The sequence below is a fragment of the Suricata suricatta genome, chromosome 12 (assembly GCF_006229205.1).
Source record: "Suricata suricatta isolate VVHF042 chromosome 12, meerkat_22Aug2017_6uvM2_HiC, whole genome shotgun sequence".
Lineage (NCBI taxonomy): Eukaryota > Metazoa > Chordata > Mammalia > Carnivora > Herpestidae > Suricata > Suricata suricatta.
Window position 1 is genome coordinate 10,396,880 of NC_043711.1, and position 18,799 is coordinate 10,415,678.

At 39.5% G+C, this 18,799-nt stretch overlaps 2 protein-coding genes across 2 annotated transcripts; both read right to left on the reverse strand.

Annotated features, from left to right (window-relative positions):
- Nucleotides 1-2,422: 2,422 nt before the first annotated feature.
- LOC115274257 (olfactory receptor 7A5-like) lies at nt 2,423-3,373 on the reverse strand. The gene has a single exon (XM_029917698.1). The coding sequence runs from the start codon at nt 3,353-3,355 to the stop codon at nt 2,423-2,425; it is 933 nt and encodes a 310-aa protein (XP_029773558.1). The 5' UTR covers nt 3,356-3,373.
- A 9,245-nt stretch (nt 3,374-12,618) lies between these two features.
- On the reverse strand, nt 12,619-13,560 carry LOC115273803 (olfactory receptor 7A17-like). Its single transcript, XM_029917056.1, has one exon. The coding sequence runs from the start codon at nt 13,549-13,551 to the stop codon at nt 12,619-12,621; it is 933 nt and encodes a 310-aa protein (XP_029772916.1). The 5' UTR covers nt 13,552-13,560.
- Nucleotides 13,561-18,799: the final 5,239 nt, after the last annotated feature.

Sequence of the window (18,799 nt, forward strand, 5' to 3'; positions counted from 1 at the left end):
TGTGTGTGTGTGTGTGTGTGTGTGTGTGTGTGTGTGTGTGTGAATGACAGTCTTGCTGGATAAATAATTCTTGGCTGCATATTTTTCCTACTCAGTACATTGAATATTATGCCAATCTTTCTAATCTGCTAACATTCTGTAGAACAGTCTGCTGTGAATCTCATTTGTATTCCTTTCAAGATTAAGGACTTCTTTTTTCCATCCACCTTTCATAATTCTTTCCTTGTCTGTGTAGTTTGTGAATTTGAGTGTGACATGCCTTGGTCATGGTCAGTTTTTGTTGAATCTAATGAGAGTTTTCTGTGCTTCTTGGATTTTGATGTCTGTGTCTTTCCCCAGATTAGGAAAGTTTTCAGCTCTAATTTGCTCATATAAACGTATTTCCCCTTTTTCTGTCTCTTCATCTTCTAGAATTCTTACGATTCAGATATTATGCCTTTTTAATAAGTTACTGAGTTCTCCAATTCTTGTATCCTGCTCTTTTGCCTTAGTTTCCCTGTTTTTTTTCTGCATCATTATTCTCCATAATTTTGTCATCTATATCTACTCTGCTTTGTCCATTCTTGCCATAATGGCCTCTATTTGACATTGCATCTCGGATAGAGCATTTTGAATTTCATCCTGATGTTTTGTACTTCTTTTATCTCCACAGAAAGGGCTTCTATGCTTTTTACAGCCGAACTTAACATTCTTATTACTGTGGTTCTAAATTATAATTCAGACATCTTGCTCATATCTGTGTTGATTAAAACCCTGGCTGTCATTTCTTCTTGTTCTTTCTTTTGGTGTGAATTCCTTCATTTTGAAGGAAGAAAAAGAGTTAATGAAATAACACATTAAAATTAAAAAATTAAAAACAACACAAAACCGTAGGAAAGGAAGCTAGATCCTAGGTGTATTTTGGTCTGGTTGTTGAAAGAAGCTTGATAGAATAGAGAAAAAAAACAGAAGAAAAAAATGCAAGAAAATATTTAAAAAGTAAAAAATATATAGAATAAAATGAATGAAGAAAGACTTAATGACTTAATTAGCATGACACACTCGAGGTACACCCACTGATCATCCTTATACTAAGTATATATCAGGTTGATTATTTATTCAAATTTGCCTTTCTCTGTAGACTCCGCTGGGAATTTATTATGCCAATCAGATCTTGTCAGGGGCTAGGGTAGGCTTTCTGGGCACCACACTGAATCATAGAATAAAATCAGAAGATCTGTTATGAAATACAATAGCATGTTTGTAGAGATATTAAGCTTTTGATGATACTGTCAATACCAGTAATTAAGCTTTAGATTTCTGAAGCATTCATTTCAAAGACAACCAAACATATTTATTAATAACTATATTTATCCAAAGAATAAAGTATTTCCCTGGTGTGTGTTGATTACCATATTAGCACTGAGCCTGCCCCAGCCATGAAGGACCAGTTTAGAAAGCTCTGGGTAACTAAAATAACAGCCCAGGAGGGACCCTGCTTTTTCCCTTCGGTAGCCCAAATCTACTCATATAAAATTGTCCAATAAGGTGTGAACTCGCAAACTGCTAGCCACTCTGGCCATCATCCTCAAGAGAACCAGATCCTTCAGTGGCTCTCTCTCTCTCTCTCTCTCTCAACCCCATTGAGACCTCCCTGAAAGACCTTTGGGCATCCCTCATGCTTTCCAGCATATGTGAGTAATAAACCTTGTGTTTTGAGAGTTCCCAGATGGGTGTCGCTGGCGTGCGTCTTGTGACAAAAATAAGAACCCAAGGTCCTGTACCATCACAGAACATGCTCTGGTCAGGGAAATGGCTGTGGGCATGTCCACAAGCACAAGGACATGTGGAGTGACTGGGCTTTCCTACCAAAGCATTGGTGTCAATAGCCTGAGTCTTAAATGGAACACTGTTAGAGTCCACAGTATCAAAGAGTACTTAAAAATGTGGTGTACAAAAAAATAACAGACTCCAGGCTAACACAGTGGTTTTGTATTTTCATTGACAATAAAATTACATAGAGGACTTAGTGGCCAAATGTAGTAATGTTTTCCACATGAATAACCCAACTCATAATTATTCTTTTGGGAAATCTAAGGAAAATTTACGTGGCATGGTCTAAGTTATTTGAAATGACATTATTTTTAAGAAATCCAGCTTGTCCACTGTAAGATGCAGAAATTTCCAGGCATTTGTGATCCAAGGTTGGAGAAAATGTGGGGAACATATGAAAATGAACAAAGGTGAAATGGTATATCAGACAGAGAAGAAGCTTAAGTGAGTTACTTCAATGTATAGAGAAGTTGAATTCAAACACATGGAAATTCCAGGAAATAAATAGAAGAAGCAGATTCTACTTCTCCAGTCTGATCAAAGATTAGCAGTTTCTGGCTTTGAGCCCTGCACTCACGGGGCATGTCTTTAGATTCAGCTTGGTTGCCCTTTACATTGCTGGAACCCCAACAATTCTCTTCAGAGCCCTCTTTATGTCTCTGTTCCTCAGGCTGTAGATGAAGGGGTTCAGCATCGGTGTGACCACCGTGTATATCACCGAGGCTACAGCACTGGAGTGGGAGCTCTGGGTGGCAGCGGAGCTAAGGTACACTCCTAACAGTGTACAGTAAAATAAACAGACAACCAAGAGGTGAGATGCACAGGTGGAAAATGTTTTATACTTGCCCTGAGCTGACGAGATCCCACGTATGGAGGAAACTATCTTAGAATAAGAGTAAAGGATCCCAGCTAGGGAAGCACCAGCTAGCAGCATAGCTGTAAGATATATCATCAAGTTATTAAGAAAGGTGTCAGAACAGACAAGTTGGACCATGTCACTGAGTTCACAGAAAAAGTGGGGGATTTCCACTTCTGTACAGAAGGACAGCCCCAACACCATTGAAGTCTGTAACAAGGAATTCAGGACACTCATAATCCAGGACATCAGAACTAGCAGTCCACAGAGCCGGTGGTTCATGATGACTGTGTAGTGCAGGGGATGACAGATGGCCACAAACCTGTCATAGGCCATCACAGCCAGTAGAAAGTTGTCCAATCCAGCAAAGAGTATGAAGAAGTGCATCTGTGTGATGCAGTCCTCATAGCTTATGACTTTGCTCTGAGTCTGGGTGTTCCACAGCATCTTCGGGATGGTGGTGGAGGTGAAGTAGATGTCTACAAGGGACAGGTTGGAGAGGAAGAAGTACATGGGCATGTGGAGGTGGGAGTCAGAGCTGACAGCCAGGATGATGAGCAGGTTCCCCAAAACAGAGATCAGGTACATGGAAAGGAAGAGCCCAAATATGAGGGGCTGTAATTCTGGTTCCTCTGAAAATCCCAGAAGAAGAAATTTTGAAATTTGTGTATCATTTCCTGGTTCCATGTGCTGGAGGTGACTACCAGGGAACAAGAAAATAGCATGACTAATTTTCTCAATAATGAAATTGGAAATATCATCGAAATTCACAATTTTTATTTGGTATTCAGAAGGCCAATTTCCATAGTTTTTGTACAGAATTTTTCCCCTCACAGGAACTCCTACACCAGCTCTAAAACGGATCTTACACCCCACAATTAGCTTTTCCCCCAACCACTCATCCGTTCTCTATATTTTTTAACCAGTCAAATCCATTCTATATCTTTAATGAGAAATTCTAAAATCTGTCTTGCATTAGAGGAAAAACTCTAAGCACTCACTAACTGAGCCCATCCCCCACCAACCTGTCTCCATCAACCCTCAGTTCACTTTCTATCCTTATGAGACTCCTGTGATTTGTTTCCCTCTCTTCCCCCTCCTTCCCAACCAAACTATTGTAAATGAGAATATCCTCCCCAAATAGTAGGACTAGAGGTACCCATCCTGCTCAGGTGGTTGACAGATTTAGTGAATATGCCATAAAGAGCTTAGCAAGGTTCCATCTATTGATAATGGGTGCTTCTCACTGTGAGGAGATTTGGCTGATTTTTCTTTCTTCTCTCAAATGTCCCCATCCTTTTCCCACCTCTGGGGCCCCAAGTCCACAGCCTTATTTCAGTTCTTTGTCCTGTCTCCGCCTATCATGGGCTTGCACCCCTCTAGCCAATATTTACATTTACCTGACAGGTCTTTCTATACTGAAATTACGCTACTGTCCACCTCCCCAATTTAACCCCTTCCCAATGTCTCCTCCCCTAGAGAATGAACCCCAAAGTCCATACCTTCCAACACTTGGCTTGCCTCCCCTGACCAGCCCACCAGCTTCACACTCACACCACCTCACCCACATCCATCTCACACACACTGACTCTGAGATGTACCTTCACCTGAACCCCAGTCTCAGGGCTCGAAGCCTCTACACACCGGTTTCCCTCTGCTTGGAGTTGCCCACTGGTCTATTAGGAATTTTTCACCTCCTCTCTGTCTTGAAAATCCCATCTCCTCTTTCAGAAGCAAGGAGTCATCTTCTTCATGAATCTTTGTGGGTGTGGTTTCCTTTAACATTGTCACAGAAAAAGAAAACGGGTTCTTGTGATTATTTAGAAGTCGGGGTTAGTGAGAGACTATTGAATACTCAAAATGAACCATGGACTGAAGGGGGAGGAGAAGGGAGGTGGGTGAATGGTCATGGTGTGGGGCACTTGTGGGGAGAAGCACTGGGTGTTATATGGAATCCAATTTGAAAATAAACTATTAAAAAAAAGAAGTTGGGGTTATCACTGTGTTATTTTTATTTAATTCCATGTGTGCTTCCCTGCTAGACTGTGGGAGCCCGGGGGCAGATCATGCATACTCCTGCCCTTTTCTCCCAGACATACTTTGGTGGGAACACTAGGAATAAATACATACTGCATGTAGGAAGGAGAGGCTCTGCTCTCAGTAGTTGCCAGTGATGAGAGAGAGAACAGAAACAGGGAGTTACTAGCACAGGACCTGAGGACACGAGAGAAATGTTTTCCATATCATTAGAACGGGACTATGTGTGCGGTCAGGCTGTGGTCTGCAAGAATAAACTAGAATAGAAAAAAATAAGGCACAAAAGAAAATATCAGAGCATATCGTACGTGATCAGGTTGCAGACCCATCTTTTCAGGTTTCTCCTTGCAGAGCCGTATGCATGCATGTGCCTGTGTGCAAACGTGCATCTTTCTGTGTTTGCCCTTCAATGTGCGTGATCACATGCAAAAGGTATGTTTTGCTCTGGGATAAAGTCAAAAACTTTCCTATCCTCAGCAGTAAATGCAAGAGTAGTTTTAAAAGAAGTGCAGTTCCTGCTAATGAGGAGAAAAGCAATATGAAGAAAGAATCTAAGAGCCGGGTTGCAGAGGGAGTGGGCAGCCAGTGTGTGTGCTGGCTCACCTCCAGAGGCAGGGACCATTCATTACTCATCACTTCATCAGTATCACACAGTGTCCACATCAAGCCCTTGTTTGCCTTTATTCCATATTCATTCCTATGTGTTGGACACGCTTGTTCTCATATGGCCCAGCGACGGATGAGGCTGGCCCTTCTCTCATGTGTCTTTATAATTCCTGGGTTCTGGATTTTAATCTCTTTTTTTAACAAATTCATCGGGCAACTCAACTCCTATTTCTGATTTTTGTCCAACATGTGTAGGCGTCCGTACAACCTACTCAATAAAATCCTGTATGTGCCTCAAAAACCTATTTCCTTTCCTCATCTCTATATCCCGGAGAACTTTATGTCACATACACAGTCATTTCACTCGCTCTGCTTTCTTCATTTAATGTGAGATCCAAATGAGCAGACCTCATTTCCTTCCTTCATTTTTGCTGTTTCATTAAGATATGCATTTTGATAGAAACACATTTTTTGAAAATGGAATTTGTAAAATGAAAGGAATAGCAGGGAAAAGAAAATCAGAATAAATACAATGAATTGAAAATAACCTTATTAATTAATTTTAAATTAAAAAGATGATCTTCTGTAGGACAAGATATTAAATAACAATTTCATCACATGAACACAGGTGTCTAAATCAAAGTAGAATGGGTAAAAACCTAAAAACAGAATAGGAAAATATCATAATAATTATCAAGGATTTTTAAATGCAGGAAGCAATATCTAAAATTATAATTTCACCTTATCTAAACATAAGTTGAGTCAAATGTGCTTGTAAGAAAGATGTAAGTTGAATGCACGAGAAATTCCTCTTTCAACAGGACAGAAGAAGGATGCTTGTTGGTTTAGAAAATAGACGTAATCACAGAAAGCAAAAGGTACAGTAAGAAAACAGATGTGAAGTAAGGGGCAATACATATAAAAGGCACTACTACAAAGCACATAAAAAGCAATGGGGAAGGGACAAAATACGACTGACTAATAGATTTAAGCACTCAAAGTTTATAAACTCTTACACCACCCAGCAAATATATCTGTACATGCATACAAGACTTAAACAGCAAATAGCAAACTTGGCTTAAAATTTTGGAATTTTTTTGTTGGTCTGTTTCAAGTTTTTATTTAAATACTAATTGGTTAACCCATCGTGTATTACTGGTTTCAGGAGTAGAATCCTTCGTTTGAAAGAATGCACTCTAAAAGAAGAAAGAAAATGATTCAGAAACAATAATAAACAAACAAAAGAATAAGAACACTCAGACCCAGTATACAAGGCAAGAAACTTTCACAGATAATTTGTGACAGAATAAGTAAATGGCTAAGACACCCCAAAAATATATTCTGCTTCCCAGTAATGAAATAATTGCAAAATAAAACCTTCTAGCATATGCCTGTTTGTGTTTTAAATAAACTGTTTACGAGAATACCTAATATGAGAGAGGATTCTATGAAATGTATGTCTGCAGAACTGCAGCGGCAAGGTAGTGACTCCCTCATTGGTCTGGATCTTTCTAATGGATACAGGATATGCTCCAATGAATTCCATCTTAAAAATATTTTTTAAATTCCCTCACTGCATCACACCCCCCCCTCCATACCTAATAGTATATTTTCATATTTCCTTTAACTACAAATCTCCTTGGAAGCATTCAAATTTTCCTGGAAGACAGTACCCCCTCATCCCTCTATTAGTCTCATCCAACAGGACTTTTATTCCCACCACTTAATCGTCAAGAATAATCCTTGCATTACTATGCTCAACAGACATTTCTTTTTTTTAACATATTAAATAAAATGATTATGAATGAATGAGTTCACCGCACCAACAAACACGATGATCTCTCAGCTCTGGGACAGGATGCTTATCCTCTCAGCCGACCTCAGATAAAAGCTTTCATCTTCCAATCTCTCTGAACCTTTCCTGACATACCTGCTGAGCTCTGAGACTCACCTGGATGGGGTCTCTGAGAGGGAGGTCTTCAGGGGTAAGTCAGAATTCTCCCTGTTGGTTGATGATGGAGAGCAAGCTCTATTCCCAGAACAGGAGGGAGTGAAGCATGGGTCCCCAAGCCAGACTTAAGAACCCAAATGCAAAAACCATGTTTCCTCCAGCTTCAGGCAGAACATGTTCAGGCTCTGCAGCAGAGGAGATATTTACAGCTCTTATGTTTGCTGTGTCTGCTCCCTGTTCCTCCCCCTTAGACACACGTCCATTATTACTCCAGCCCCTGAGCTCAGCTCCCCATGGGAACATATCTCGACAGAATGGAATTTCTTTCTGTAGATTCTCTGTTCCCAAGATATCAGGTTAGAATTCAGGCAGATCGTTTTTTTTATTCCTCCTCCTCGATCTTTCTTAGATTCCAGGACTCTAACATTGAAACTTTTCACAGACTTGAGTGAAAGTTTTGTTTTGTTTTTCCAAATCTAAGGCTCAGGAACCTGTTTTGACTATGATCCTTGGCTCTCCAAGACATGGGTTGTGGTAGGAACACAACTCCTGATGGTGTAGAAAATTCCTATTCCCTCGTCACCAAGCAAAGGTGTGTCCATTTGCTATAAAACCATGATTACAATAGTCCTGGGTTCATAATTCTTTTGATGAATCAACTAGGAGTTTTGTATTTTTAATACAGGTAAAAGTTGACATTTGTAAAATACTCAGTAATTCAAGCTACGCTACAAATCTGTGGTCATCAAGACAGTATGGTACTGGCATAAATCAGACACATAGATCAAGGATACAGAATAGAGAACCGAGAAATGGACCCACAATGATATGATCAATCTTCAACAAAGCAGGAAAGAATATCCAATGGAAAAAAGTCAGTCTCTTCTACAATGGTGTTGCAAAATTGGTTAGCAACATGCAAATTAAATGGATCACTTTCTTACACCATACACAAACATGAATTGAAAATGGACAAAAGACCTAAATGTGAGGCAGGAACCATCAAAATCCTAGGGGAGAACACAAGCAGCTATTTCTTCAGCCTCAGATAGAACAACTTCTTCTCAGACATGCTGCAGGAGGAAAGGGAAACCAAAGCAAACATGAACTATTGGGACTTCACCAACATGAAAGCTTCTGCACAGTAAGGAAAACAATTGAGAGAATTTAAAGGCTTCCTACAGAATGGGAGACATTTGCAAATGACATATCAGATAAATATTCATGTGTGTGTATGTGAGTGTATCTGTGTCTGTGTCTGTGTACCACATTTTCCTTATCCATTCATTTATTGATATACATGTAGGTTGCTTCCATATTCTGTCTGCTGTAAAGAATTCTGCAATAAACCTAGGGATGCATATAACTTTTCAATTTAGCATTTTTGTTTTCTTTGGAAACAGTAGTGAAATTATTGAATCATTAGGTAGCCTTATATTTAAGTTTTGAGGGCCCTACATACTCACTTCCAGAGTGGCTGCATCCATTTGCATTCCAACCCAAAGTGTGCAAGGTACCTTTTTCTCCACATCATCACCAGCACTTGTTGTTTGTTGAGTTTTTTATTTTAGCCATTCTGAGATGCGAGTTGATATCTCAACTGTGGTTTTGATTTGCATTTCCCTGCTGATAAGTGATGAAGAGCATATGTCATTTGTCTCTGGACATCTGGATGTCTTCTTTAGGGAAATGTTTATTCAGATTCTCTGCTCATTGTTTTTTGTTGTTTAGTGGTATGAATTATTTACTTTTTTTTAACTTTTAAAATTTACTTTTTTATTTAATCAAGTTCGTTAACATATAGTGTAATAATGATTTTAGGAATATAATTAAATGATCCATCATTTACATAAAACAACCAGTGCTTATCACAAGTGGCCTCGTTAATGCCCATGACCCATCTAACCCATTCCTGCATCCACCTCCCGTCCAGTAATCATCAGCTGCTGTCTGTCTTTCAGAGTCTCCTATGGTTCGTCTCCATCCCTGTATCTTATTTTTGCTTTCATTCCTCTATGATCATAGGTTTTGCTACTTAAATTCCACATAGGAGTAAAATTATATATTTGCCTTTCTCTGACTGACCAAAATTTTTTATCATACTACAAGCTAGTTCCATCCATGTTCTTGCAAATGGCAAGATTTGATTCTTTTGGACCACCAAGTAATATTTCAGAGCCTATATATACCACTTCTTTATCAATTCATCAGTCAACAGACATTTGGGCTATTTCCATGCTTTGTGCATTGTTGACAGTGCTGCTATAAATGTTGGGGTGCATGTGACTGTTCAAACTACCACCCTTGTGTCCCTTGGATAAATACCTAGTAGTGCAATTGCTGCACCATAGGGTAGTTCCATTTTTAATTTTTGGGAGGGAAACCTCCATACAGTTTTCCAGAATGACTACACCAGTTTGCATTCCCAAATGGAGTGCAAAAGTTTCCACTTTTCTGCATCCTTGCCAACATCTAGTGTTACATGAGATGTTAATTTTTGCCATCTGACATGTGTGAGGTGGTAACTCACTATGGTTTTGATTTATATTTTCTTTATGATAAGAGATGTTGAGCATCTTTTCATGTGTCTATTAGCCATCAGAAAGTTTCTCTTGGAAAAGTGTCTACTCATTTCTTTTTTTTTAAATATATAGTTTATTGTCATGTTGGTTTCCATAAAACAGCCAGTGCTCTTCCCCATAAGTGCCCTCCTCCATAACCATCATTCCCCTTCCCCTTTCCTCCTCCCCCTTCATCCCTCAGTTCGTTTTCAGTATTCAAGAGTCTCTCATGATTTGCCTCCCTCTCCCTATCTCTTTTTCTTCCTTCCGCACTTCATGGTCCTTAGTTAGTTTTCTCTTATTAGACCTATGAGTGCTAACATATGGTATCTGTCCTTCTCTGCCTGACATTTCGCTTAGCATGACACCCTCGAGGTCCATCCACTTTGCTACAAATGGCCATATTTCATTCTTTCTCATTGCATGTAGTGTTCCATTGCATATACAAACCACATCTTCTTGATCCATTCATCACTTGATGGACATTTAGGCTCTTCCCATGATTTGGCTATTGTTGAAAGTGCCCCTATGAACATTGGGGTATATGTGCCCCTATGCATCAGCACTTCTGTACCACTTGGGTAAATCCCCAGCAGTGCTATTGGTGGGTCATAGGGGAGTTCTACCGATAGGTTTTTGAAGAACCTCCACACTGTTCTCCTGAGTGGCTGTATCCGTTTACATTCCCACCAACAGTGTAGGAGGGTGCCCATTTCTCCACATCCTCACCAGCATCTATAGTCTCTTGATTTGTTCATTTTAGCCACTCTGACTGGTGTGAGGTGGTATCTCAGTGTGGTTTTGATTTGTGTTTCCCTGATGTTGAGTGACGCTGAGCATCATTTCATGTGTCTATTGGCCATCAGAATGTCCTCCCTAGAGAAATGTCTTTTCATGTTTTCTGCCCATTTCTTCACTGAATGATTCGTTCTTCGGGTGTGGAGTTAGATGAGTTCCTTGTAGATTTCGGATAGTAGCCCTTTATCTGATATGTCATTTGCCACAATCTTTTCCTATTCCACTGGTTACCTATTAGTTGTTGTTTTTTGTTTGTTTGTTTGTTTGTTTCCTTTGCAGTGCAGAAGCTTTGTATCTTGATGAGGTCCCAAAAGTTTCTTTTGGTTCTTGATTCCCTTGCTTTTGGGGATGTCTCGAGTAGGAAATTGCTGTGGTTGAGGTCAAGGAGGCTGTTTCCTGCTTTCTCCTCTAGGGTTTTGATGGTTTCCTGTCTTACATTCAGGTCCTTCATCCATTTTGAGTTTATTTTTGTGTATGGTATAAGAGAGTGGTCTAGTTTCATCCTTCTGCATGTTGCTGTACAGTTCTCGCAGCACCACCTGTTAAAGAGGCCATCTTTTTTCCATTGGATACTCTTTCCTGCTTTGTCAAAGATTAATTGGCCATACATTTGTGGGTCCATTTCTGGGTTCTCCATTCTATTCCATTGGTCTGTGTGTCTGTTTTTGTGTCAATACCATACTGTCTTGATGATTACAGCTTTGATATATATCTTGATTCTGGAATTCTGATGCCTCCAGCTTCGGTTTTCTTTCTTAGAATTGTTTTGACTATTATGGGGCTTTTCTTGGTCCATACAAATTTTAGGACTGGTTTTTCTAGCTCTGTGAAGAACGATTGTGTTATATTTATGGGGATTGTATTAAATATGTAGATTGCTTTGGGTAGTATCAACGTTTTAACAATATTTGTTTTCCAATCCATGAACATGGAATATTTTTCCATTTCTTTGGTTCTTCATCAGTTTCCTTCATAAACTTTCCCTAGTTTTCATGTGTAGATGATCACACTTTAGGTTTATTCCTAGGTATCTTAGGTTGTTTTTGTGTAATTGGAAGTGGGATGAATTCCTTGAAATCTCTTTCTGCTGCTTCATTATTGGTGTATAGAAATGCAACCTATTTCTCTAGATGGGTTTTATAACCTGACACTTAACTGAATTTGTGTATCAGCTCTAGCAATTCTTTTGGTGGAGTCTTCAGGTTTCCAGAGAAGAGTCTCATGTTATCTGCCAAGAGTGAAAGTTTGACTTCTTCCTTGCCAAACTGGATGCCTTTTATTTCTTTTTATTTTCTGAATCCTGAGGCTAGGACTTCAAATACTATTGAATAACAATAATGAAAATGGCATGCCTCTTATGTTCATGATCTTAGGAAGAAAGAACTCCATTTCCCCCCACTGAGGATAATATGGACATTCATATATGGCTTTTATCATTTTAAGGCATATTCTTTCTAACCCTACTTTTCTGAGTATTTTTTTTCAAAAGAGACTCTTATAATAGAGAACAAACTGAGGGTTACCGGAAGGGAAGTGGTTGGGAGGATGGACTAAATGGGTGAGGGGCATTAAGAAGGGCACTTGTGATGATAACTGTGTAAGTGATGAATCACTAAATTCTAGTGCTGAAACCAATTCTACACGATATGTTTACTATGTAAATTTAAATAAAATCTTGGAAAGAAATAAAATAAAATCCAACTTGCCCATTGTAAGATACAGAGATTTATAGGCATTTGTGATCCAATGTTTGGGAAAACATTGGGAACATATGAAAGTGCACAGAGGAGAAACCGTCTCTCATACAGATCAGAAGATTAACAAGGCGAGTTATTGAAATGTATGGAGAAGTTGAACTCAAACAAATGGAAATTTCAAGAAATAAATAGTAGGGGCAAATTCTACTTTCACAGTCTGATCAAAGAATAAGAGCTCCTGGCTCTGAGGCTTTGAGACCTGCAAACATGGCACATCTTGAGCCCCAGGATAATTGGTCCTTACATCACTGGCACCCCACTGATTCTTTTCAGAGCCCGCTTTATGTCTCTGTTCCTCAGGCTGTAGATGAAGGGGTTCAGCATGGGCGTGACCACTGTGTACATCACTGAGGCTACAGCACTTGAGTGGGAATTCTGGGTAGCAGCGGAGCTAAGGTACACTCCTAGGCTCGTACAATAAAATAAGGAAACAATTGAGAGGTGAGATGCACAGGTAGAAAATGCCTTATATTTGCCTTTAGCTGATGAGATCCCACATATGCAGGAAACTATCTTAGAATAGGAGTAAAGGATCCCAGCTAGGGAAGCACCACCCAACAATCCAGCTGCAAAATACATCAGCATGTCATTAAGAAAGGTGTCAGAACAGGCAAGTCGGACCACCAGATTGATTTCACAGAAAAAGTGGGAGATTTCCACCTCTGTACAGAAGGACAGCCACAACACCATTAAGCTTTGTAATATGGAATTCATGGTGCTCATCATCCAGGACACCAAAACTAGCAGCCCACAGTAGGTGGGTTTCATGATGACTGTGTAGTGCAAGGGGTGACAGATGGCCACGAATCGGTCATAGGCCATCACAGCCAAAAGAAAGTTGTCTAATCCTGCAAAAAGTAGGAAAAAGTACATCTGTGTGATGCAGCCTGCATAGGTTATGACTTTGCTCTGAGTCTGGGTGTTCCACAGCATCTTCGGGATGGTGGTGGAGGTGAAGCAGATGTCTACAAGGGACAGGTTGGAGAGGAAGAAGTACATGGGCATGTGGAGGTGGGAGTCAGAGCTGACGGCCAGGATGATGAGCAGGTTCCCAAATACAGAGATCAGGTACATGGAGAGGAAAAGCCAAAAGATGAGGGGCTGCAGTTCTGGTTCCTTTGATAGTCCCAGAAGAAGAAACTCTGAAATTTGTGTATCATTTCCTGGTTCCATGTGCTGCAGGTGACTACCAGAGAACAAAAATTAGCATGACCAGGATTCTCAACAACAAACATTGCAAATATCATTGAAATTCTTTGATTTTTATTTGCATTCAAAAATTCAATATCCATAGTTTTTTGGATGGAATTTGTCCCTTCTGGGGACTCCATCATGTCAGCTCTACAAGGAATTCACATCCCACACTCAGCTTTTTCCCCAACTACTCATGTATTCTATACTTAATGAGAAATTCTGTTATGAGGTTGAGGAATAACCTTGAGCACTGACTTATTTCCTGGCAAAGAGTACAGGTGTCAAAAAAATGTCTTCAGTAATGTTAAGTAAGGTTCAGTGATGGAGAAAGAGGATAAGCAAATGAAAGATCAGATAAAATACCAGAAAGTAACAGGTGCTACAAAGAAAAAAAAAGCTAGTATAAAGAAAAGAGTGGATGGAGGTGTTATTTTTTACTGGTTATTCACGTGTACCAAAACACATCTAAACAGAGGCCTCAAGGAGACAGAAGGAGACACAAAGTCCTCTGAAGGAAAGTGTGCCTATCACAGGGAATGACCAGTGCAGAGACTCTGAGAAAACTCATAGTTTTTTAAAATTAATTTTTAAAACTTGGGGGTGGTTGACGCACCATGTTACATTAGTTTGGGGTGTACAACAGTGATTCAACAAGTTTAGACATCACACCCTGCTCACCACATGTGGAGCCGCCATCTGTCACCACACAATGCTATGGCAGTATCACTGACCATAGTCCTTCTACTGTTCCTATTACTCCTGTAAGTCATTCATTCCTTGACTGGAAGCCAGTATCTCCCACTCCACTTCACCATTCTTCTTCTGGTTGGTTTACTTGTTGTTTTTAAAAACAACACTCAAAGGAAAGCCAGTGTGCTGAGGGGAATGAGCAAGAGGAAGAGTGGTGAGAGACAGTGGCAGGGAATACTGAGGAACAAGGTCACCTTCCCTGCAATGAAACTTCACAACACAAGGAATCCCTCCCTTACATGGTGTTCCTTGCACATTATTAATTTTGTTTCCAAGAAATCTTTTAATAGAAATGCCCCCTCTTATCTTCATGTGTGGGGTAATAATCTGGCATCTATATATTGAGGGTCACATTATGCATCTATGGAACCCAGGACTTCTGCTTTGAGAACAGCTCCAGATGTGCATGCACACACACACACACACACACACACACACACACACACACAAATACATGCACACAGTATAGTCTCCTAGGACTATGTTGCAACCAGACTATTCTCACCTCAAGGCACATTAATTAGGCAAACACTGATATAAGGCAAGCTGTTGACAAGAGATTTTCTTTGCTCTAAATATGTGACAATACATCCAAACTTCAGTAGTTAAGTCTTCTATGAGCATGTAAACATGGACTCCATATTAATATGAACTTTTCATGTCCAATATTTAAAGAAATTAAAATATTATGTCAAGAGCTGAGAGCAAGAAAAGTGGCTGAAAGATCTAATGAGCTGAGGGGACCCCTAGCGATGGGGATAAGAATGTGTCCCTGATTCTGGTAACACCCCAACCTCAGGTGTATCTCCCTGAAGCCCAGGATAATGAAGCAGCAAAAAGCAATTTATCCAAAAGAAAAGTTGAGATGCTTTAGTTATCAAGGCCTCCCACCAAATGACAAGCAAGGGAAAACATTACATTTCGCTAAAAGAAATACACAAAGTACAACCAAAGTGGGGGGTTTTAAATGATTATTTGCTTAAAAAAACCCACTTACAAGTGATATAAAATGCAAAACTTTTATCATCAGAAACTTGTATTTTGAACTTTGGATCTACAGATGTTTGTTTTTTTAACTTGGAGAACCAACCAAACTGCTCTTTTTACATTTAAATTCTACTCAGTTAACAGACCATGCAACTAATCGTTTTCAGGAATAGAATTCAGAAACAAATCACTGGTAACACCCAATGCTCTTCACAAGTGCCCTCCTTAATCTGCATCACCCATGTAGCCCATCCCACACCCACCAGCCCCCATCACCCCTCAATTTGTTTTCTATCCTTAATGACTCTCGTGATTTTTCGCTCTCTTCTCTTCCCCCATCTTCCCAACCAAACTATTGTAAATGTAAACATTCTTCCCAAAATAGTAGGACTAGAGGTACTCATACTGCTCACGTGGTTGACAGATTTAGTGAATATGCCATAAAGAACTGAGCACAGTTCCCTATGTTGATAATGGGTGCTTCTCACTGGTGAGGAGATTTGACTGATTTTTTTTTCTTCTCTCAAATGTTCCCGTTACTTCCCCACCTCTGGGGCCCCTATTACACAGCCTTGTTTCAGTTTTTGTCCTGTTTCCACCTATCACAGGCTGGCAGCCTTCTAGCCAATATTCACACTTACCTGAGAGATCTTTCTATATTACAATTATGTTACTGTCCACTTTCTTGAATTAATGCCTTTCATTTGACTCTCCACTGGAGAATGAACCTCAAATTCCATACCTCCCAACACTTGGCTTGACTGAACCACCAGCTTCGCACTCACAACGCCTCATCCAAATCAATCCTATCAGCCTTTAACACCTACTTCCCTCTGCTTGGAGTCACCCACTGGTCTATTTGGAAATTTTCACCTCCTTTCTCTCTTGAAAATCCCCTCTCCTGTTTCAGAAGCAAGGAGTCATCTCCTTCATGAATCTGTGTGTGTGTGTGTGTGTGTGTGTGTGTGTGTGTGTGTTTTAACATTCACACAGAAATAAGACTTTCTTTTTCTTTTGTGACAATTTAGATGCAGGGGTCATAACTAGTTTTTATTTAATTCTATACATGTTTCCCTGCTAGACATGGGGGTTCTGGGGGTGTTATACACACTCCCACCCTTTACATCCAGACATAATTTGGTTGGGGACACTGGGAATAAATACATATTGCATGAAGGAATCAGAAATTGTGCTCAAAGAAGTTGCCAATGAAGAGAGAGAGAGAGAGAGAGAGAGAGAGAGAGAGAGAGAGAGAGAAATGGAAGCTACTCCCACAGGAACAGTGAACCAGGGAGAGTAATGTTTTCCATATTCTGAGATTGGGACCCTGTGTGGGGTCAGGGTGTGATTTGCAAAACTCAACTAGATAGAAAAACTAAGACACAAGAGAAAATATCAGAGTGCATCGTACGTGGTGCGGGTGCAGACAACCCACTCGTGGTTCTCCTTGTTGAGTTATGTGTGCGTGTGCACAAACGTGTTTGTTTCTGCAGTTCCCGTACAAGCTGAGTCACATGTAAAGGGCATGCTTTTCTCTTGGATACAGTCAACATGCTTATGCAATGCAGTAAAAACAAGAACACTTTTAAAAGAAGTGCAGGTCCTGCTAATGAGGGAAAAGCAGTATGAAAAGAGAGCCCTTTACAAGAGCCAGGGTGCAGAGGGAGTGAGAGCCAGTGTGGGTGCTGGCTCACCTCCAGGGGCAGGGACTGCACCCTGACTGCACCTTTATTACCTGTTCGCCTCATACAGTGTCCACATCAGGCCCTTGTTTGCCTTTTATTCCATATTTATTCCTATGACCACACTTTTTCTCATATGGCCCAGTAACATATGAGGCTGTTCGTCTCTCAAATTTCTTTGGGTTCTGGGTTTGAATCTCTTTTTAAACAAACTCATTGGGCAATTCTACTCATGTTCCTGATTTATCCAACATGGGTAGGCGTCCCTACAGTCTACTCTGTAAAATCCTGTTTGTTCCTTGAAAACCTATTTCCTTTCTTCTTCCGTATATCCCGGAGAATATTGTGTCCTATACCCATTTATTTCACCCACTCTACTTTCTTCATTTAATGTAAGAGCCAAACGAGCAGGACCTCACTTCATTCCTTCAATTTTGCTGTTTCATAAATGTGTGCATTTAGATAGAAACACAGGTCATGGAGGGGGGCACTTGTGGGGAGAAGCACTGGGTGTTATATGGAAACTAATTTAATAATAAACTATTATTAAAAAACAAAGAAAATGGAATTTAAAAATAAAAGGAATAGCAGAGAAAATAAAACAGGGATAAATACAGTGAATTCAAAATAACATTATTAATTAAAATTGAATTAAAAATGTTTTCTGTAGGAAAAGATATAAAATAACAATTTCATCACATGGACACAGGTCTCAAAATCAAAATGGAATGGGCAAAACCTAAAAAAGGAATAGGAAAAGAAGAATTATAATTGACTCTAAAAATAATGCAAGGAGCAGTCTATAAAATTATTATTTCATCCTATATAAACAGAAATGGAGTCACACATACTTGTGAGAAAGACATAAGTTGGATGCATGAGAAATTCATGTTTCCACAGGACGGCAGAAGGATGATTGCTAGTTTGGAAAATAGATCTAATCACAAAACCAAAGGTAGCAGTAAGGAAGCTCAGATGTGAGGTAAGGTGGCAATACATACAAAACGCACAGAAACTAAGTATGAACGACTCATAAATTTGGCCACTCAAAATTTATAAACTCTTACACTACCCAGAAGATATATCTGTACATACGTACAAGAATTAAACAACAAATACTAACCTTGGCTTAAAATTTACAATTATTTTTCTTTTTTTAAAGTTTTCATTTAAATTCTAGTTGGTTAAAATATAGTGTAATATTGGCTTCAGGAGCGGAATCATTTGTTTGAAAGAATGAAATCAAGAAGAAAAAAAATGATTTAGTAAGAGCAACCAACCAAACAATAAGAACACTCAGAACCAATATGAAAAGCAAAGAAATTACACTGATAATTTACAACAGGGAAAGTAAGTGGCCAATAAACCCAAAAATATATTCTTCCTCCAGGTCATGAATAAGTCCATAATAAAGCCCTCTAGCATATGCCTGTGTGTTCAAGTGAATACTTCATAGAGAGATGATTCTGTGAAATGTATGTACCCAGAACTTCAGGAGCAAGGTAGTGGCTCTCTCCATTGGTCTGGACCTTTCTAAAGGACACGGAATATGCCCCAAAATACCCCATCTTAAAAATATTGTTTAAATCCCTCATGGCACACCCTTCCATACCTAATAGTGTATTTTCATGCAAAACTCTTTAGAAATGTTCAAATTATCTGGAAGACAGTATTCTACATTCCTTCTTTAGTCTCATCCAACTGATCTTTTATTCTCACCACTTAATTTTCAACAATAATCCTTCCATTGCTAATTTCAACAGACATTTCATTTTTTTCACATCTTAAATAAATTGATTATAAATGAG

Bases quoted from the DNA above. Each gene is read 5' to 3' on its own strand.
- LOC115274257 (XM_029917698.1), bottom strand. From the start codon at position 3,355: ATGGAACCAGGAAATGATACACAAATTTCAAAATTTCTTCTTCTGGGA.
- LOC115273803 (XM_029917056.1), bottom strand. From the start codon at position 13,551: ATGGAACCAGGAAATGATACACAAATTTCAGAGTTTCTTCTTCTGGGA.